The 17213-nt window shown below is 35.0% G+C and overlaps 1 protein-coding gene across 1 annotated transcript in view; it reads right to left on the reverse strand.

The window, feature by feature from the left end:
* The window catches only part of Dsg1 (desmoglein 1), a 32342-nt gene extending 16599 nt beyond the window's left edge, over window positions 1-15743 (reverse strand). The window contains exons 1-6 of the mRNA XM_026400753.2: window positions 15696-15743; window positions 7066-7101; window positions 6527-6658; window positions 5170-5325; window positions 3277-3421; window positions 1092-1258 (exon numbers count right to left, since the gene is read on the reverse strand). Coding sequence (XP_026256538.2) covers window positions 1092-1258; window positions 3277-3421; window positions 5170-5325; window positions 6527-6658; window positions 7066-7101; window positions 15696-15743 — 684 coding nt within the window. The remainder of the gene's footprint in view (window positions 1-1091; window positions 1259-3276; window positions 3422-5169; window positions 5326-6526; window positions 6659-7065; window positions 7102-15695) is intronic.
* Window positions 15744-17213: the final 1470 nt, after the last annotated feature.

A 17213-nucleotide genomic window follows, 5' to 3' on the forward strand; every position in this document is an offset into this window, starting at 1 on the left:
CACTCCTTTCTTAAAGCTCTTTACCATTATAGCTATTTTGATATTAAAGGATTCTCACTGGGATGCTTCAGAAAGTTTGAAGAGCTAAATAATCAATTTCTATTACTGATCATTTTCAAATGTGTAAAAAAGGAGATTTTGGTAACATAGAAACTGATAGCATTTTTTAAAAATTTGAAAATAATCTAATTTATCCTAAACCTAAGAGTCATTAGTAGGGAGATTGTCATTTTGAAATAGCTATAATAATTAAAATAAAATTTAATTATGCTTCAATTAGAAGATAAAACATCTTCATTTGTATCCCTAATGCATATGCAGATTTGATACATTCTATTTAAAGAATATATTTCTTAAAAAATAAAAAAATAGGTATTTTAAAATTAAATCATGGGACCACATGATACAATATAAGTCATGCAAGGGTGATTCTACTCTGTTAACAATTATGAGTCATTATTTGTAAATCAAAGATTGGTTTGGGTGTTATTTAATTCCTATCTGTTATTTTGACCCTGTGATCCAGTTCTGAAAGTAAACCAGTAGGTGGGCTGCCAGTAGATGTTACATGGAAGGAAAAAAGAAAGAGATGGAGGGAGGAAGGTGGGGTGGGGTGGGGTGGGGGATTAGAGTACTGCTTCCAAAGAAATCAAATTGTGCTAGGTTAAAGAAACAAGCTGGCTTCTTTGTCTCAATATTATATTCTTGGAGCCTCTACCATGATCATATGCACTGTGACTCACCAACATGGGACCAACAGCAAGTGTTTCTTATGCTTATTTCATTAAAGAGCACACCTTTTATTTTTTAATGGCGCTTTTATCTCTACGAAAATTTTATGTCCTTTCACAATACATTTTTCTTAAATTAAGGCAAATCCTAATCAATTGATGAAATGAAAGATGTTGGAATAAAATGTCATTGAATAATCCATACTTTTTTCATTTACATATTTTCTTGTTACCATTATGAGAGATGATTATATAACTAATAACTTCAAAACATTGTTTTCTTTCTCTCTCTCTCTTAAGTATTCTTATTTTTAGAATCAGTTCCTTTGACTAAACACCCATTTGAGGAAAAAGAATTACCTCTCTGTCTAGAAAATTGTTCATTGTTCGAATTTCTCCAGTGTATCTGTTGATGATAAACATTGGTGAATCAGAAGGTTCCTGTCTTATGATCTTGAAGGCTATTTTTGAGTTCAAATTGTTTGGTTCATCTGCATCAGTAGCATTGAGTCTCATCACCAGTGTATCTAGAAATGAAGGAAAATAGATTGCAAAGAGACAATTTACATTTTTGCTACAGTATAGTATGTTACCTACCCAACAGTGTGTTAGTTGTTCCATATAATCTTAGTATCTTCCCTTTCTACTGCTTCAACACATCAATACCTTAGCGCCTTTGTTTGCCTTTGTCTTAATAAGAGATCACATTTTACTAGAAGCTCAGACATTTCTGAAGCTAGCAAACAAAGGAAGTGTATTATTCTGGATTTCCATTTCTTATTTTAGTACAACTTCTTCTTCTTTAGGATGTTTTGTTTAGGTGAAACAAATGATGTTAAGACCCAATCAACTTTTTCTTGACTTTCACACTTCGCAACTAAATCATCTGGTCCTTAGTTTCCACAGCTATAAATAGAGATGATGGTAATATATTTTTGTTTAGATCAGACAAGATTTAAATAGCTAATGAAGTTCCTATTGGATATGCACTTTTAGTAAATATATATTATTATTGTTTGGGGCTGTTCTCAGTTAAGTGCTGAATAACTAGTAGATTTAAAGAAATGTTCATTTAACTACATGTAGTCCTGTCCTGTCTCTTATCTTTTCCGTTGATCTTAGGAGTGTTTTTTTGGGGGGATGGGGGTATACCAGGGATTGAAATCAGGGGCACTCAACCACAGAGCCACATCTCTAGCCCTATTTTGTATTTTATTTAGAGACAGGGTCTCACTGAGTTGCTTAGGGCCTTGCTAAATTGCTGGGGCTGGCTTTGAACTCACTTTCGATCCTCTTGCTTCAGCTTCCTGAGCCGCTGAGATTACAAATATGTGCCTCTGCACCGGGCCTTATGAGTGGTTTTAATGAAAGGTGCTATAGACTATGAAAAGCTGCAAGTATTCATTTATAATCTAGAATTCTTTTCTACCTTCCAAACTGTTTCAAAAAAGTTTTTCTACAAGTGAAGCAGGGCATCTCTTCCCTTTTCTCTCCCTTCTTTTCTTTCTCCCTTTCTTCATTTTAGCATAGTTTAAAAAATGTTTAGCATAGTTTAAAAAATGTAGGTAATTAACTAATTATATGTATATAATGTGAAATCCAGTGCAACTATTGAAATAAGTGAAGAAATCAGGAAAGATGGCCTGATATGGAAATATGTTCAAAATATATCTAAATAAAATTGCATGGATTAGTATGCATAAGGGTACTACTTATGTCCAAAAGCATGTTTATTTATGTTTATATAATTACAAAACATGTACCTAGTACAGATGTTAAAGTTTGCCTCCAAAGAATGATACTAGGGAGAAGAAAAAAATAGATTCCCATTTCCATTTTAAATTTATTTGAATTTTAAAAATTCAAAGTATAGATATAGTATTTAAATGAATAAAGTAGAATGTGAGGACTTATAGAATTTATAAGAAGTTATACTATTTAAAGATTAAAAGTTCCTATGTAAATTGAGGTTTTGACTTCAAAGGAACAACCTTATCTGTTCATGTGTTTAGGCCACCCTTTAATGGCATGATAAACAGCTAACATACTTAGGTACCTTATGTATTAGGCAGTTAAACACTGCCCTAAACAGTGATCCATAAAGAGACAATGGCTCCTTGAGACTGTCAAAGTCCTTGCAGGTAAGTGCAGGTAAATATCTAACTTAAAAAGAAACATGATGATCAGAAGAGGTGAGACTGCCCTTCAACACAGCCAGGTTGGGAGACTAAATGTTCATCCCTATGCCCCTGCCACCACTTTGGAAAATGCTCTTGGAATTTGTTAGGAATCTTCTACAGAGCCAGTGTATGAGTCACATAAATAACTCCTCCTCATTGCCTTGGAGCTGCTTCTTGTAGATGATGGACTGGAGCTACTTCTGTAGTTGAAGGGAAAGCCTTTCTGTTCAGAATGCTTTTCTATGGGCTGTCTCTAAAATCCGCCATGTTTACCTTGATGCAGTTTAGTCTGTAGTTGCCTGGAAGTAAAGAGTGATCTGGAAGCTAATATGTTCTTGTTTACTTTAATAAAGTAGACTACTTACTTGCATTAGAATTTTCTTCTATTTGTCCTATAAATGTAGACATGGAAAACACTGGAGGATTGTCATTTATATCCAAAACCCTGACTCTAAGCTCCAGAGGTCTCTCCAAATCTTGGCCCATTGAATTGAGAGCTCGGCAATAGATCTAGGAGAGAGAAAAGAAGAATAATTATACGGCGAAAGACATATGTATTAAGTTCTGACTTTTTTCGGGGGGCTTGATACTAGGTACTGTTGGAAATTAAAAGATAAGACATATTATTACTATCATTTTATACTAGAATATAGGCACAACTTATATAGTCAACAGAGAAGGTGAACATGAACACAAAATGTTAATTAAGACAATATGATAAGATATAAAAAGGAAGAACAAAAATACTATGACTTTGTAGAAGAATGTGATGATTGAGGTAGATCTTGGAAGAGAGTTTCAACAGATGGAGCTGGGAATTGGCAGGTGTTCCAAACAAAGAGATTCTTAGAAAGGAAGAAATGTAGTGATGTGAATGCTGTGTTTAAAATTAGGACAGGGGTGATTGGGAGTGGGGTTGATCACAGGGTAAAGAAGAGTCACATGGGAACTTTGAAGAAATGTTGTAGGCCTTTTTTCGGCAATAAGAAAATAGTTTTTTTCCTGAACCATATATGAATGACTATGGCCCCAAAACATGGATTAAAGTTACTCTGAATAACATGTTCTGAAATGCAGCATTCTAAAGTAAGGAGCCACTGTGGGGGTATTTGCATTATTATTATCTGCAATGTGCATAAGTCTGATGTTTACTATTTCATATATGTGATACATTTTGTCTAAATGTGGATTGTGTGTCAAGAAAAACTGATAGATTAGTTGGCTGATTTGGAGTTTGTGGGGATACACTGTGGAAGAAAAGGCAGGAATGCAGATTTGGAATTGAAGGCAGATATGGAATTAGAGTAGTCATAGGATTAAGCCATATGAGTGAGATCAGCAAGTGCAGATTGCTATTTGAAGGCCTTTTTTGGATATGAATTGCTGATATTTTAAGAGATGAGATTACAAAATCAAAGAAGAGTTTATTTAAATTTTTTTTTTACTGTAAGTATTAATAGGTGTGGACTATAATGATAGATATAAATGGAAGCAGCCAATGGGACAAGCAAAAGATAAATGAAAAAAAAAAGTTGATGGGATAAGGCTCTTGAAGAAAGAGGCAATTATGGCACAATGGGAATATCTTGGCTTAGGTGTGGGGAAAAGCAGAGACTTGACTCTGCTTTTGGATTTAATGAAGAACATTTCTGATCTGGAGGAGAGAGAATTAATTGTGGGAATTTGTGTTGGGTGGCCCCAGCTTTTTAAAGCTGGTCTCAGAGTCAGTTGCTTAGGGGTAAATGAAGTTGAAGATTTGAAGAGAGAGGTGCTGGAGCTCACAACAGCTCCTGCAAAAAGTGGAGGGCAATCCAGGTAAGGACGAAAGAATTTCTAAGGCTCATTTAGAGAATTTATAATCAAATTGTAACACATTTGATTATAAATTCATATTTAATATTAATAAATTAATAGTATCAGAACAGAATCCTTCATTAGTGGCATTGGAATGGAAAAGAACCAACATTTTCAACTGAATTATTTTAAAAAGGAGTAAAATTTAGATACTTGTTCCTTCAAATAAATATTCTAGTTTGCCACAGGGGCTGAGTAGACACTGGTATTTTTGCTAACCCTTAAGTGAAATATTCCTTTCTCTCTTAATTTTCTCTCTATTTATTGGATATTGAGACTCTTGATATCAAGTCAAGCATTGATCTGAGTTTGAAAATTTCCATGAATAATTTAGGCCTGAACACACACACACACACACACACACACACACACACACACACACTCATTAGATAAAACCCACTTACAATGAAATAAGGAGTGACCTCTCGATCGACTATGGATGTTATATTAATTTCACCAGTTTTTTGGTTAATAATGAAGATTCCATAAGGTGGTTGATCAATTCCTACTCCAGAGATGCGGTATGTAACTTGCTGGTTGGCAGCACAATCTGAATGAATCTGCACAAAGAACACAAGTGAAAATATTACAGGGAGCAAGGAAAGGGTTCTATATTGGATATGTGACAGCTATCTTTCTTGAGAATTGTTGAATGTGTGGTCCCTGTCATCATTTGGGAAATGTTGAAAAGATAGAGTTATTTTCCTTGAGTTAAGTGTAATACTTAACTTTACTTTCAATAATAATGATAGTATTTTTAATGGTAACCAACAATCAGTAAAACAAATTCAATTTCTATTTCTACTAAGACCAAAAAGGTAAAATATCACCCCCATAAATTTAAATCTCTGCGCTTGTCATTCATTCAACATTCATAATTTGAATTTGTGTCATTTTCAAGCTTTGTGAGCTCTTGATCTGGAGGAGAGAGCTTCTTGTTCTGTCAGGAGTTCACTAGTGCTCTCATTGCTTAACTTTGATGGTCAGTATTCAAAAACTAAAAAAAAAAATGTAAGATTTAAAAAGAAAGTTTTAAGTGCATTTATGTAGGTATCAAGTTACTTAGAGATTTTAATTCTGAAATTGTAGAGGATGCATTAGCAGATAAAGAAGGAGGTTGCTCAAATGAATGCTTTTAGAAATCAGAACTCTTTCTTTGAAATAAGGCACTGTATGCCAGCAAACAAATCATACGGGAAGTCTGTGTATATCTGTGTGAATGGGTGTGCACATTTGTGTGTATCTGTGCATGAACCTATATATCTGTGTGTGTGAATCTGTGTGTGCAGACACATTTCTGATTGTGGTTGTGTATGTGTGTGCAGGGAGGAAAATGAAGGAAAATCAAAGAAAAAATATAGCACAAAAGAGGCACCTGTGGATGTTCCTAAATAAGCACAAAATTAGGAATTCAATTCTGATAGATTATGAAGCAGAAAAAGCACATGCTGAAGTGGTTCCTGTGAGTGTGACAAACACGAAATTCTTCAAATCACAGTATTCTTTTTCCCATTTAGACTCCTGGGTGGCACATATGTTAATTTTGCCAGCGAGGTGAGTCAAGTCTTAATTGTTCATTTAAATACTCAAATTTCTTAATCTATCCTTTTAGGAACTTCGGTTTTCACAATTTGAATGATTCTAGTTCTCTGTCATAATTCTCAGTGAGATTGCTCACCACACATTTAAAAGACAACTTCTTTTGAAACCTGAACACCATCCATTTTGATTTTCAGCTTTGGTTTCGGGGCTGACAGTTACCTTGGCAATTGGGTTTCTCTTGGAGTTGTCTTCACCTTCACGGCAGGCTGCAGCAAACTTGATCCATTCACGTTTTTGCCTTCTGATCGAATTCCACTTGATGGTGCCATTTTTAGTATTATAATCTCTAACCTTGAATAGGGAGGACAAAGTAATAGTATCCATAATTTATAGTTCATATTTCACTGGAGGTTTTGGAGGAGGGGGAAATTATAATGTTAAAAAGAAAGGATGTTCAATTGGGGAAGCTGGTAATTTTGGTAGTCTATTAACTTCAGCATGACATTAACTTTATTTATTTTTGAATTTATTTTTATTTTGAGACAGAGCCTCACTAAGTTACTGAGGCTGACCTTGAACCCATGATCCTCCTGCTTTAGCTTCCTGAGTCTATGGGATTATAGGCATGTACTACCATACCTGGTTTAGATTAACTTTACATATTAGAATGAATCTTCTTTGGAAAAAAATCTGTTATAAACATTTTTCTTTTCTTTTTTAATCAAAAATCATTTTTCAATGGATTTGAGGGAAATTACCTGGATTCGAAATTCACTGTTAACTTCCACCACCACCTATGGAAAAAAAAAAAGATAATTACAATAGTCGATTTTTAATTGAATGTTATAAAATTCATGTTATCCCATCATTAAAAAAATCAAACAATAGTCTTGTGAGTTATTAGAATTATTCATCAGTCTGAATAGCTGATGGATCTGGTTTGGCTCTGGGGTCTGGTAAGAACCTAAGAATTCTTCCTGTTTTTACTTTTCACTTTGCTTTTCTTTTTATTACTTTTTAAAAATCTTTTTTTTTCATTCTAAGCTATGTAGATATTCCCAATCACATTTTTGAAGCAAGATTCCATGAGAAACTAGGGTTGGAAAATCAGTTTTCTTAATAAATCCTGTTCCTGAAGAGCTAGAGATATTCTGATATTATGCAGTGGTAGTCAATGGTAAGTCCTGTATTAGAACTTGGGGCTATGGTTGCAAGATTTGACATGCTACAAATGGAAATAGAAAAACAAAATTGTTCAAAGTAAAGGAGAGAGCTGTTTAGAAAACTTCATAGCAATTCTTCCTTTATATTCCAGTTCTAGATGGAAGGTTTTCTAGTCTTTTTAGAAATTTTAAGAAGACAACTCTCCTGCCTGCTTTGAAAAATAAAAATAAAAATTTTGAAATAAAAGCAAATAATTTACTATATGTAAAATGAGTTCATATTCGATGTTTTATTGTTAACATTAAAACTGAAATAGATGCTATAAATGCAATCTTCTATAGCAAGGAGAGGAAAATACAGGAGTGTATAAATTGCTACAGATGAAGTGTTCATTAATCTTTTCTTTTGCAATTTCTCTGGTCAAACAAGTGTGCTGGTCATATTTCTGCCTAGTTTAAGCTCTGGCCACGATCTTTACACGTGATCAGTAGTGAAACATCAGTATAATTTAACTTATTTTTTCCCCTAAAAACCACAAGTGTTTTGTAAAATATAAGACATACACACTTCAATTCTGATGTTTCCATATGTTTGTTTAAATATTGCTTAGACATGGTTTTGATGGCTAGTTTGCATTTATTAGGTTTTAGATTGCACTTGGAATTAATTAAAGATGGTGTACTTCCTTAATAAGACATGTTCAACATCTAATTGAGTTTTTTCCAGAATTGCAAAGAATGAAAATTGTTTTCACAATCAGACATTATCTGCATCAGTGATATAAGAAAATTACTGGTTACATTTTTAAAATAATAATAATAGTAATTTTTAAGTATGGTAAAATTCTTTTGATAGTTTGTTTTTAACTTCACTCTTAAAGAAAATGTAAAATGCCAGTCTCCAAGTACCAATTTTTAAAAATTGTCATGATTTATAATTCAAGAAAACATGTATTTATAGTTAATATGAGTAGTGTGAAAAGAGAATTATTTACCCATGGTGTAGTATTAATCATAATTATCACTGTTATGATTAACTGAATGATAACTAAGTACTAGACAATATGTTTAGAGGAATCTATGCATTTAATCTTTTTGGGAGGGTCTCCACATCAAAGCTAATGGGGAGCATTTTAAAGATTTATTTTGTTTTATTTTTATTGTTGCATTATAATTATTTATAATAATGGGATTCATTATGCCATATTTGTATATATGCATAACATAATTTGATCAATCTAGTTCCCCAGGACCTTCTCTTTCCCTTCTGTTCTCCCTCCAGTGATTCGCTAGCTATGTACTTAATCTTTGCAGTAAGTCCGTGTAGTCACTATCCGTATTATCTTCATTTAATGGATGAGGAAATTGGGGCGTGGCTATTAATTTATGGCTACATATGACCCAATAAATCTCAGCTTAAACTTGTGCTTGGGGGTTTTACAATAAATGATATGTTCCCTCAAAACGTATTATACAGAATTGACATAACACCTTAGAGAACTCAAAACTATCTGATAATTTAATATATTATCCTTGCATGGATGAGAAACAGGTTTTGATTGTTCTGTGGTGCCAGGGATTGAATCCAAGGGCTCTTAAGCACTGAGCCACATTCCCAACTCTTTTTAAGACAGGGTCTCAATAGGTTGCATATAGTCTCCATAAATTACTGAGGCTAGCTTCGAACCTATGATCCTCCTGCCTCAGCCTCCTGAGCTGCTGGAATTACAGGCTGTGCCATCTTGTAATAACAATGACAACAGTAGTAAAAGGGAAAAAAGGAAAGTCAAAGGCCTAAATGTTTTGCACATGTAGCTGAGATTTTATCTGTAAAGTCTGTCTTGAGTACAAAACTGAAAAGATGCTTGTGCAAATGCACTCTCGATACCTGTAGAGGTGAAGTACTTCTCCCTTTTTGCTGTTTGTGGAACGGGGGGATGTGGGATACCTTATTTGTCAGTTTGGAAGCCCTTTGTTCATAGTTACAGAGCTGCGTAGACATCTGTTATCTGTTTTTGCATTTCCCTTCCTGCGGTGAGGTGTCCTGTCTGCTGTTTGTTTTGGATCAATGTCCCAGATGACTAAGAGACTTTTCCCACTTTATGAAGCTGGGTCATTCTTTTTCCCACGAGAGGCAACTTAGGAAGGAGACCAAGCAGGTTTCACCATTGTGTCAGACTCACAATTGGATGGGTAATTAAAAAACTGCCAAGTCTGCTTAAAAATGTGGTGGGTTGACCTAAGCTTATTTTCTTTTGCTCAGAGTCTAGAATAAGCTCAGATTAAGCTCAGATACAATGTCACTCTTGGACTTTCAAAGGCAAAATAGTGACAAAAAAAAAAAAAATCACTGGGAGAGTCAGAAAAGCTTCTAAATCCTCTGGGCTTTAGTTTCATTTGTAAAAGAGGAAGACCAACTTACATACCTTTCCAGTTCTAACATCATCTCCCTTTGTTCATTAGGAAGGTACGTTTTGATCATGGGAAAGACATGATAAAAATTGTGAGCTTAAAAGATGACTCAGACAACAGTTGGTAGAAGTGATGGGAAGAGGCAGCAATTACAGTATGTGAGCAGTTGAGAGTCTCCAATATCAAGTTCGGTTAGAGGCAAGGAGAAGCTAAACCTGAGCAGAGGTAGTAGGAATTGACAGGGAAATATCAACACAGGGAGATATTAGAATTGACAGAGCCTCAGAGATGGGGGAATCAAGAGAGGGAAGAATCTCAGATGATGGTGATTTTAAAAAGTGAGCCTGAAATCAAGGAATTAGCAGATTGTATAGAACACATTGAGATGTAAGAGAAACACTCAGGTAAAGATACTTAACCGTTTGTAAAACGCATCTTCACCTTGATCAAAAGCTCAGCCTGGATACCTAGATTTGAAGTTCCTGTGCTCAGGCAGGATAGTTGAAATCATGGGAGAAGTTGCAATTCTTAAAGTAAAGGGTACAGAAAAGAAGTTGTCTGTGGCTGAGATGGGAGCAGGGAATTCCAACATTTATATAACTGGAAATAAGTTTAACAAACAAGAAACAAAGAAGCAGAGAAGGAGTGGCCATCGAAACAGGAGGAAAATATAATGCATTTTAACAGATCACAAGGGAAGGGGAAATTGAGACAGATGGTGTGTAAATAGGCATCAGATGATATTTTTAAAAGGTGAAAATGTGAATCCTGAAGACCTGAGGTTTTCGGTAATCTTAGAGAGAACACTTTCATAAAGATGGAACCAGCATTTGCTGGATTGAAAAAGATTAAGGAATAAAGAGGAGGGGAGGAAGACACAAAGATGGCCGCTCTTCCAAGAAATTTGTTGATAAAAGGAAACAAAGCTAAAACGAAAGGATTAGATACGGGAATCCAGAAAATTTGGGTGGAAAAGGGAGATCTCTGGATTTTTGAAGTTGAGGAAGGAGACAAGGAAATTTTGACTTAAAATAAAAGAGATTCTAACAGAAGATGCTAAACAGAGTTGTTGGGATGGAGGGAGGAGGACGAAATAGGCAAAAAAAGAAAGGACTTCAGAGACAGAGGACAGAGAGGAGAAGGAGGATGGGGACAAGAATTGATTAGGCCAAGTAAGCTGAAGGACATTGCTCTGATCTTGTCCCTGGAGTAAGGTTGAGGTTGTTTTCTGACAATTAGGGGAGTAGAATGGGTGGAAATAATTCTGGAACCAGGTTAGGGAGCCTGTGATGGAAGTTCATGCAGTGAGGAATATGGGGCAACCCCTAAGAGTCTCTTTCTTGTCCCCTGGTTACAGGCACAGGGATGGTCACTCTGTGCCTCGATTACCTCATCTGTATGTGAGAACTGAATCCTCTCGTATTCTAAAATTGATTAATTAATGGATTAATCCATCTAAAGTACATCTTCGGTGAGTTCCCCTGTTCATCTTTGTTTTAGGAGACAATCTATTCATTTATTTATTTTGAAAAAGCCACAGGATGCAAAATTGCATGGTAATTTTAATGATTCCTTAATTGCAGTTGTAGCTTTTTTTTAAATTGAAGTGTATATTTTTTATATAATAAGAAATAGACCTGAGAAAGTAATTTTATAAGGAAACTCTCTTGCATTTAATGATTTTGAGCATCAACATGTTAAGCGTCAAATCTTAATGCATTTAACGGCTATGTATGTCACAAGGATGAATTTAAAGCAAAGGTAAAATATCATTTACTTATTTTTAAAAACCTCCTCTTTGTCTTTCTTCTTTTTACTACTCCAGCAAAGGATATCAATCTGAGGTTGATAATCCCTCAGTTGATTTCTCACATTTTTTTTTATTAGTTTGTGCATTTCTTTGACAAACATGTATTGAATGTGTATTCTATGGATCCAAGGCTACTTTAAGACTTAAGAAGGGCCTAAATCCTAAAAATATTATGGTAAGCCTTAGAAAAAAATGTCAAGAAAATGCAATACTATGTCATAAAAAGTTTAGGAAAATCCAAAGTGATTATTTCCAAGTTTAATACCTTGATATTTTTGGGAGGGTATGTTTGAGGAAAGAAAAACAAAACTATCCAAAAATCCCCCTTGCTCAGTGTGATTAGATATCTGCTGAGCAATCTTGCACAGATTCAAGGCATTATGAGGAACACAAAGCTGAACCAGGCACAGAACCTGCCTTCAAATAACTTATAGTCAAGTAGACTCCTAAACAACAGGCAGCTCTGAATTTGTGGAGACGGGATTTCTCATCAGAGCATTGTTCTCTTAGACCAATTAAGAGTATGGATCAGCTGCCAATGGCATTATAAAAAATTTCAACCTAAGTCCATTAAAGAATTTGCATGCCAAGCATAATCAGCGGGGGTGGCATGACCCAGCACTCTGTGAGGGCGTTCCCTGAGCATCATGAAACTGCAATGCCAGGTAGAGCAGGCTTCGAGCTTATACAGCAGGCAGTGCCTATTAGGACACAAGGATACTCAGCAACAGTGTCCTTGATAAAAGCAGAGTGAAGAGCTATCAGAGGTGAAGTGTTCTGGATGTAGATAAAAAATGTCATTTTTTTAAGAGTCACGAGACTCTTCAAATATGTGAATTTTGACCCTCAGGGTCAAGTCTTCAGATTGATAAATTTGCATTCCTAGTGATTTAGGTTTTCCTATTACTTAAAACCTTAGGTTGGCAGAATGCTTTTACTGTGAAGCAACTCACACTAATTGAGTGGTGATACATTGGCTTTCCTGTTTATGTAAAGGTGAAAGAAGATGCTGATCCTGAAACTGCATTGAAATAGTAATTCTGATTCACTAGCCCTGTATCAATGGAGTTTTTTTTTGTGAGTTTCACTGAATAGATGAACAGATCTACTGCTTCCATTTTCTATAAAATATTTTACTGAAATACTGATCTCTATAATGTATGTAACTATAATATGTGCAGAGTTCTCTCCTCGGCTCGTCTGCTCCGTCTGTACTAGTTTTTTAGCCCTCTCCTGCTTTATATGCCACTGAACACAGTTAAGGGAACTTAGGATGTTTGATTCAAATCCATTGATGAATCAGGTAATAAAATGAATATAATTTTCAGTGTATTTTAGTCTGAGTGCAATCATGTAGATCTTTTTCCTTCCTTCCTTTCTATTTTTTTTTCTTTATTTTGAGTGCTTTTTGAGACAGGGTCTTGCTAAGTTGCTCAGGCTGACCTCAAACTTGTTATCTTCCTGCCTCAGCCTACTAAATCCCTCAGATTACAAGCATTCACCACCACATCTGGCCAGATGTCTTATATTTGGTGCATAGGTAACATTGTTCTATTGCCAAAACAGCATACATTCTAACTGTTTCCTCCACTCTAAATGCTAATTTTATGGAGGAAAGGAGAGGTGAAAGAGAAGGAGAAGGAGAAGAAAAAATCAATGTGAAACAGTTAATGTTTTTGGCTTTCAGTGTTAAAGCAGATGTGGGCTATTATCGGTCTAGAAGACTTGTCTGAGTACTGGAACAATCTTGAAACAACCTTGACTACTTTAAGAGTAGCTCCTGTGCTTTACTCTCTCTGGCCCAACTCATAGATTGAACAAGGTCTAAAACTTTCACATATGTCTAGCCGACTATATGACATGCTGTGAACAGACAGTTACCCAGCTCTCAAATGGCTTTGCATTATGGACACTAACAGTTTAAATATCTTAAATATCTTCACAATTGTTCAAGTATGTTGCTACATGGATTTTTATTTATGAATTTGAGCAGAGAAAAATATAAAACCTTTATGTAGTTTTTTTTTTCTTCTTTTTTTGGTATAGGCAAACATTTGTTGTGAGATTAGAGGAAAGGAAATTGAAAGAGTTTGCTATAGTGGTGGTTGTCTTTAGGGAAGAAATATTTTAAAGCAAAAGACAGATTAGAGATTCCAAAGGACAGTTACCAAACCCATCTGGTAAAATCAGCAGTAAAAATAAATTATGGCCTTCAAAGCCTTAGAAAGTGAAATGTTTTACAAAAAATGTTATGATGGCAATATGAAAAATAAGATATTTAAGGTCATTACAATATAAGTTTCTCAAGAAATATTTTTCACAAGACATGAGAAACTTGTGATTGATTCCAAACTGAAATATGGTCAAATGCTCCTCATTCCTCCAAAATCAATCTATAAAAAATCAAAGTTATCCAAACTCAGAAATTAAAGCACAAATGCCCAGAAACCTCTCTCCAAAGAAAGCTCATTGAGAATACATGATTTTTATAAAATGATATGTTTTATTGAAGAATGATTAATTAGGACATAGCTGCTTAAAGGAATTTATAGAATGAAAATCAATTAGAAATAATTATATAGATCAAGAAGCAGGGCAGATCTCATAGACTTAATGAAGGTACATAGACATTTGAAAACTCTAATCAATTAAAATTATACAATAAACTTTAATCAGTCAAATTTACATGAAAAGAATTTGTGTGAAACTAAAAATAAAAGTATTTGATTATTTGGCAATGAAAAAATATTCCTAAGGTAAAATATCAGAGTGGTAATGCTTATTGATCATGGCCATATCTTAAGTTATGATATCAACTGAAACTGAAAATCCATTGACAAGTCTATGGCATAGGAGTAGTGATGTTTGAAGTGCAGCTTGAAAAACTAAAGCTATCAGTTTACTGAAGCTCATTGGTAACTTAATGTACTGTTATGACCTATTTTCATTAATAAGTGGAATTTAAACTAACCAGCTTACTTTGCATCAAAGATCTACCTTGTTATTACACAAACCCAACATTCCAGTTCAAAAATTAAGCAAGTAGAAACAAATATGAACCACATCCTGCCAAAGCTGGAGGGTGATTTACCTGGCACCTGCCTTGTGGGATTCCATGAGTCTTACGGTGAGGCAGACTATGACTTTAAAATTGTTGCACAAAATGAGATTTCTTTTTTGATATAAGGTATTGGTGTTGCATTTAATATTTATCATCTCTAAAGAGAAAACTAATAACAGGTAAGGGGGCAATGATAAACCATTTCCTGACATCATTGACCATCAAATGTACAACTTTTATATCAGTCATTACTAACTTTTCAGTAGTAAGAATAAGCAGAGTGATAATTATACTTACCCCTTAATTATAGCCATGCCTTTGCCTACTGTGTTATTTACAAATATCCTAAACTGACAGTTTTTTTAAGATTAAAAAGTTTTAAATCAAATCATAATAAGTAGCAGGGGCTTCTGGTATTCATAGTGTGGATCCTGAGGATAAATTGGTCCATGAGCTTGTGAAGCCCATCACAGACTGACTGTGCTATGATTTAAATTTATATGGATCTTATTTTTTTATTTAAAAATTATAGTGACTTTGCCAAAAGAATACCAAAAGAATAAAAAAAATTGTTTAGGTTGAAAGTCAGGACACACCTGCCATACTTAATATAAAAGCCCACCTGTCAATGAGAATTTGTACAGTGACCCAAGGAGTGATAAGAATTTCCCAAGTTCAGGATTTTCCCAGCATGTCTTAGCAATGACTTCCATGTCAGTGATATGATAGGATGAATGGACACGGAGGCATTCATATGATCTGGAGTCTTCAATTAAATAGAGAAACCCTATTTAAAAATCGAGTTCATAAAATCACCTGGTCATTAACATAAACTTTTAATGGGTTTAGGTTAGAAGCGCCACCAAATAACATTTTCTAAAAAGTTCTCACTTGCTTGCGATGAGGATGAAGATGAGGATATTTTTTGTAGATTCCACTTACCAGGAAAATGAATAGTACTGCAGCTGTTCGGAAGGAATTCCAGTCCATTGCTGCTGCTGGGATCTCTTACATCCAACACCTAGGGAGTTTTGTTTGTTTCTTCTCTGTTCTTTTTCTTTCTCCCACTCAGCTGGTGTCTGATTAAAATAATTTCTCAGTAGATGTTCGTACATGCAGGCTTTGAGGTGTTTCTGCCTTCCTCTGGGAGAAGGACTGCAGGTACGTATAACCAGTCCGGATCCCCACCCTAAAAACTTGGGCTGGTCTCACTGAAATGCTTGACAAGATCATCATTGCTCCCAGGTAAAAGCTTAGGGACACACCCTTCTTCCAGCTGAAAAGCAACCTTCTCTGGGGAGAGGAATATTCACTTCTCTACTGAAAGTTTTCAGTGATAAGCACTTAAAGTGACCAAAAATAAGGAGGGTTGTGCGATTGATAGGGGCTTCCAGTTTAGCTTCTCCCCGTATTAAAAAGGCAGATACAGTTTGGCTGTTCATATTTTTCAGAGAATTATCCAGCCCATGTTCAGAGCCAAACCCTCAGGTCAGGGTAGAAAATGATAAGCTTTCCATTTTAGTAGATGTTAGAGAAGATACAGTTTATTTTCTAAGTTTTTAAGAGACAGAAAATTTGCCTGTGTTTAGTATAAAGTACTTTTTTTTTTAAAAAATCATTAATCCAAATAAGCAAAACTATGGTACTTAACAATTATTATTATGGTACTTACAATTCTTAGGTCCTCTACATAAATTACAAATCCCTGTAAGTGACCAGCCAAAGTCCAGGTAAGCCTTCATTTTCTCCCTAAATGAATATTTTTCTCTCACCAAGTAATTTTCTTCCTTTTAGATTCTGTACTTTTTCAAATGCAGTGACACACAATTTAAAATGTCAATAATCTAGGTTCAAAGTAAACAACTGCCAATTAAAATCCTATCGATAATTTTTTAAAGGAAGTTTCAGTGCCTGAAATGCTAATGGAAACACAGAAAGCTGTTCTTCAGGTGAGGTGGGTTAAAAGTCAGCGATGATTCCCAAGCACAGAGCCAAGAATCCACAGAGTGAGCCAATTAGAACATAAGGATATGACTGCCCACACATGCAGGTGGAAAATTGAATGCGGTCCTGAGGGTTTTGAAAATAAACAGTGACCCTTGCAGGGCACCATTGGAACATATTGGTGTGATATGAACTTGTCAATTGACAATGTCCAGTGGCAGGAAGTCTTATAGATGCTGGATCCCTTCAGAGTTTGAAATGGCAGTCTGGAACAGCAGACTTACCCAAGATATCGATTATGGTCAAAGGATACTAGAAATGTCTCAGAAAGAAAGGATTTCTTTGAGAGTCGGATAGTCTACAGAATGCTGTCATTTCACTACAGATGTATGGCAAAGTTACTTGACAGAGTTTTGAAATTTTATGTGATTCATCATAGAGCACAGAGGGATGGAGAAAGGCTGTGTAAGTTTACTTGCAATGAATAAAAATGCTTCTAACAAGATTAGGTCAATG

The sequence above is a fragment of the Urocitellus parryii genome, chromosome 13, assembly GCF_045843805.1.
Source record: "Urocitellus parryii isolate mUroPar1 chromosome 13, mUroPar1.hap1, whole genome shotgun sequence".
Classification (NCBI taxonomy): Eukaryota; Metazoa; Chordata; class Mammalia; order Rodentia; family Sciuridae; genus Urocitellus; species Urocitellus parryii.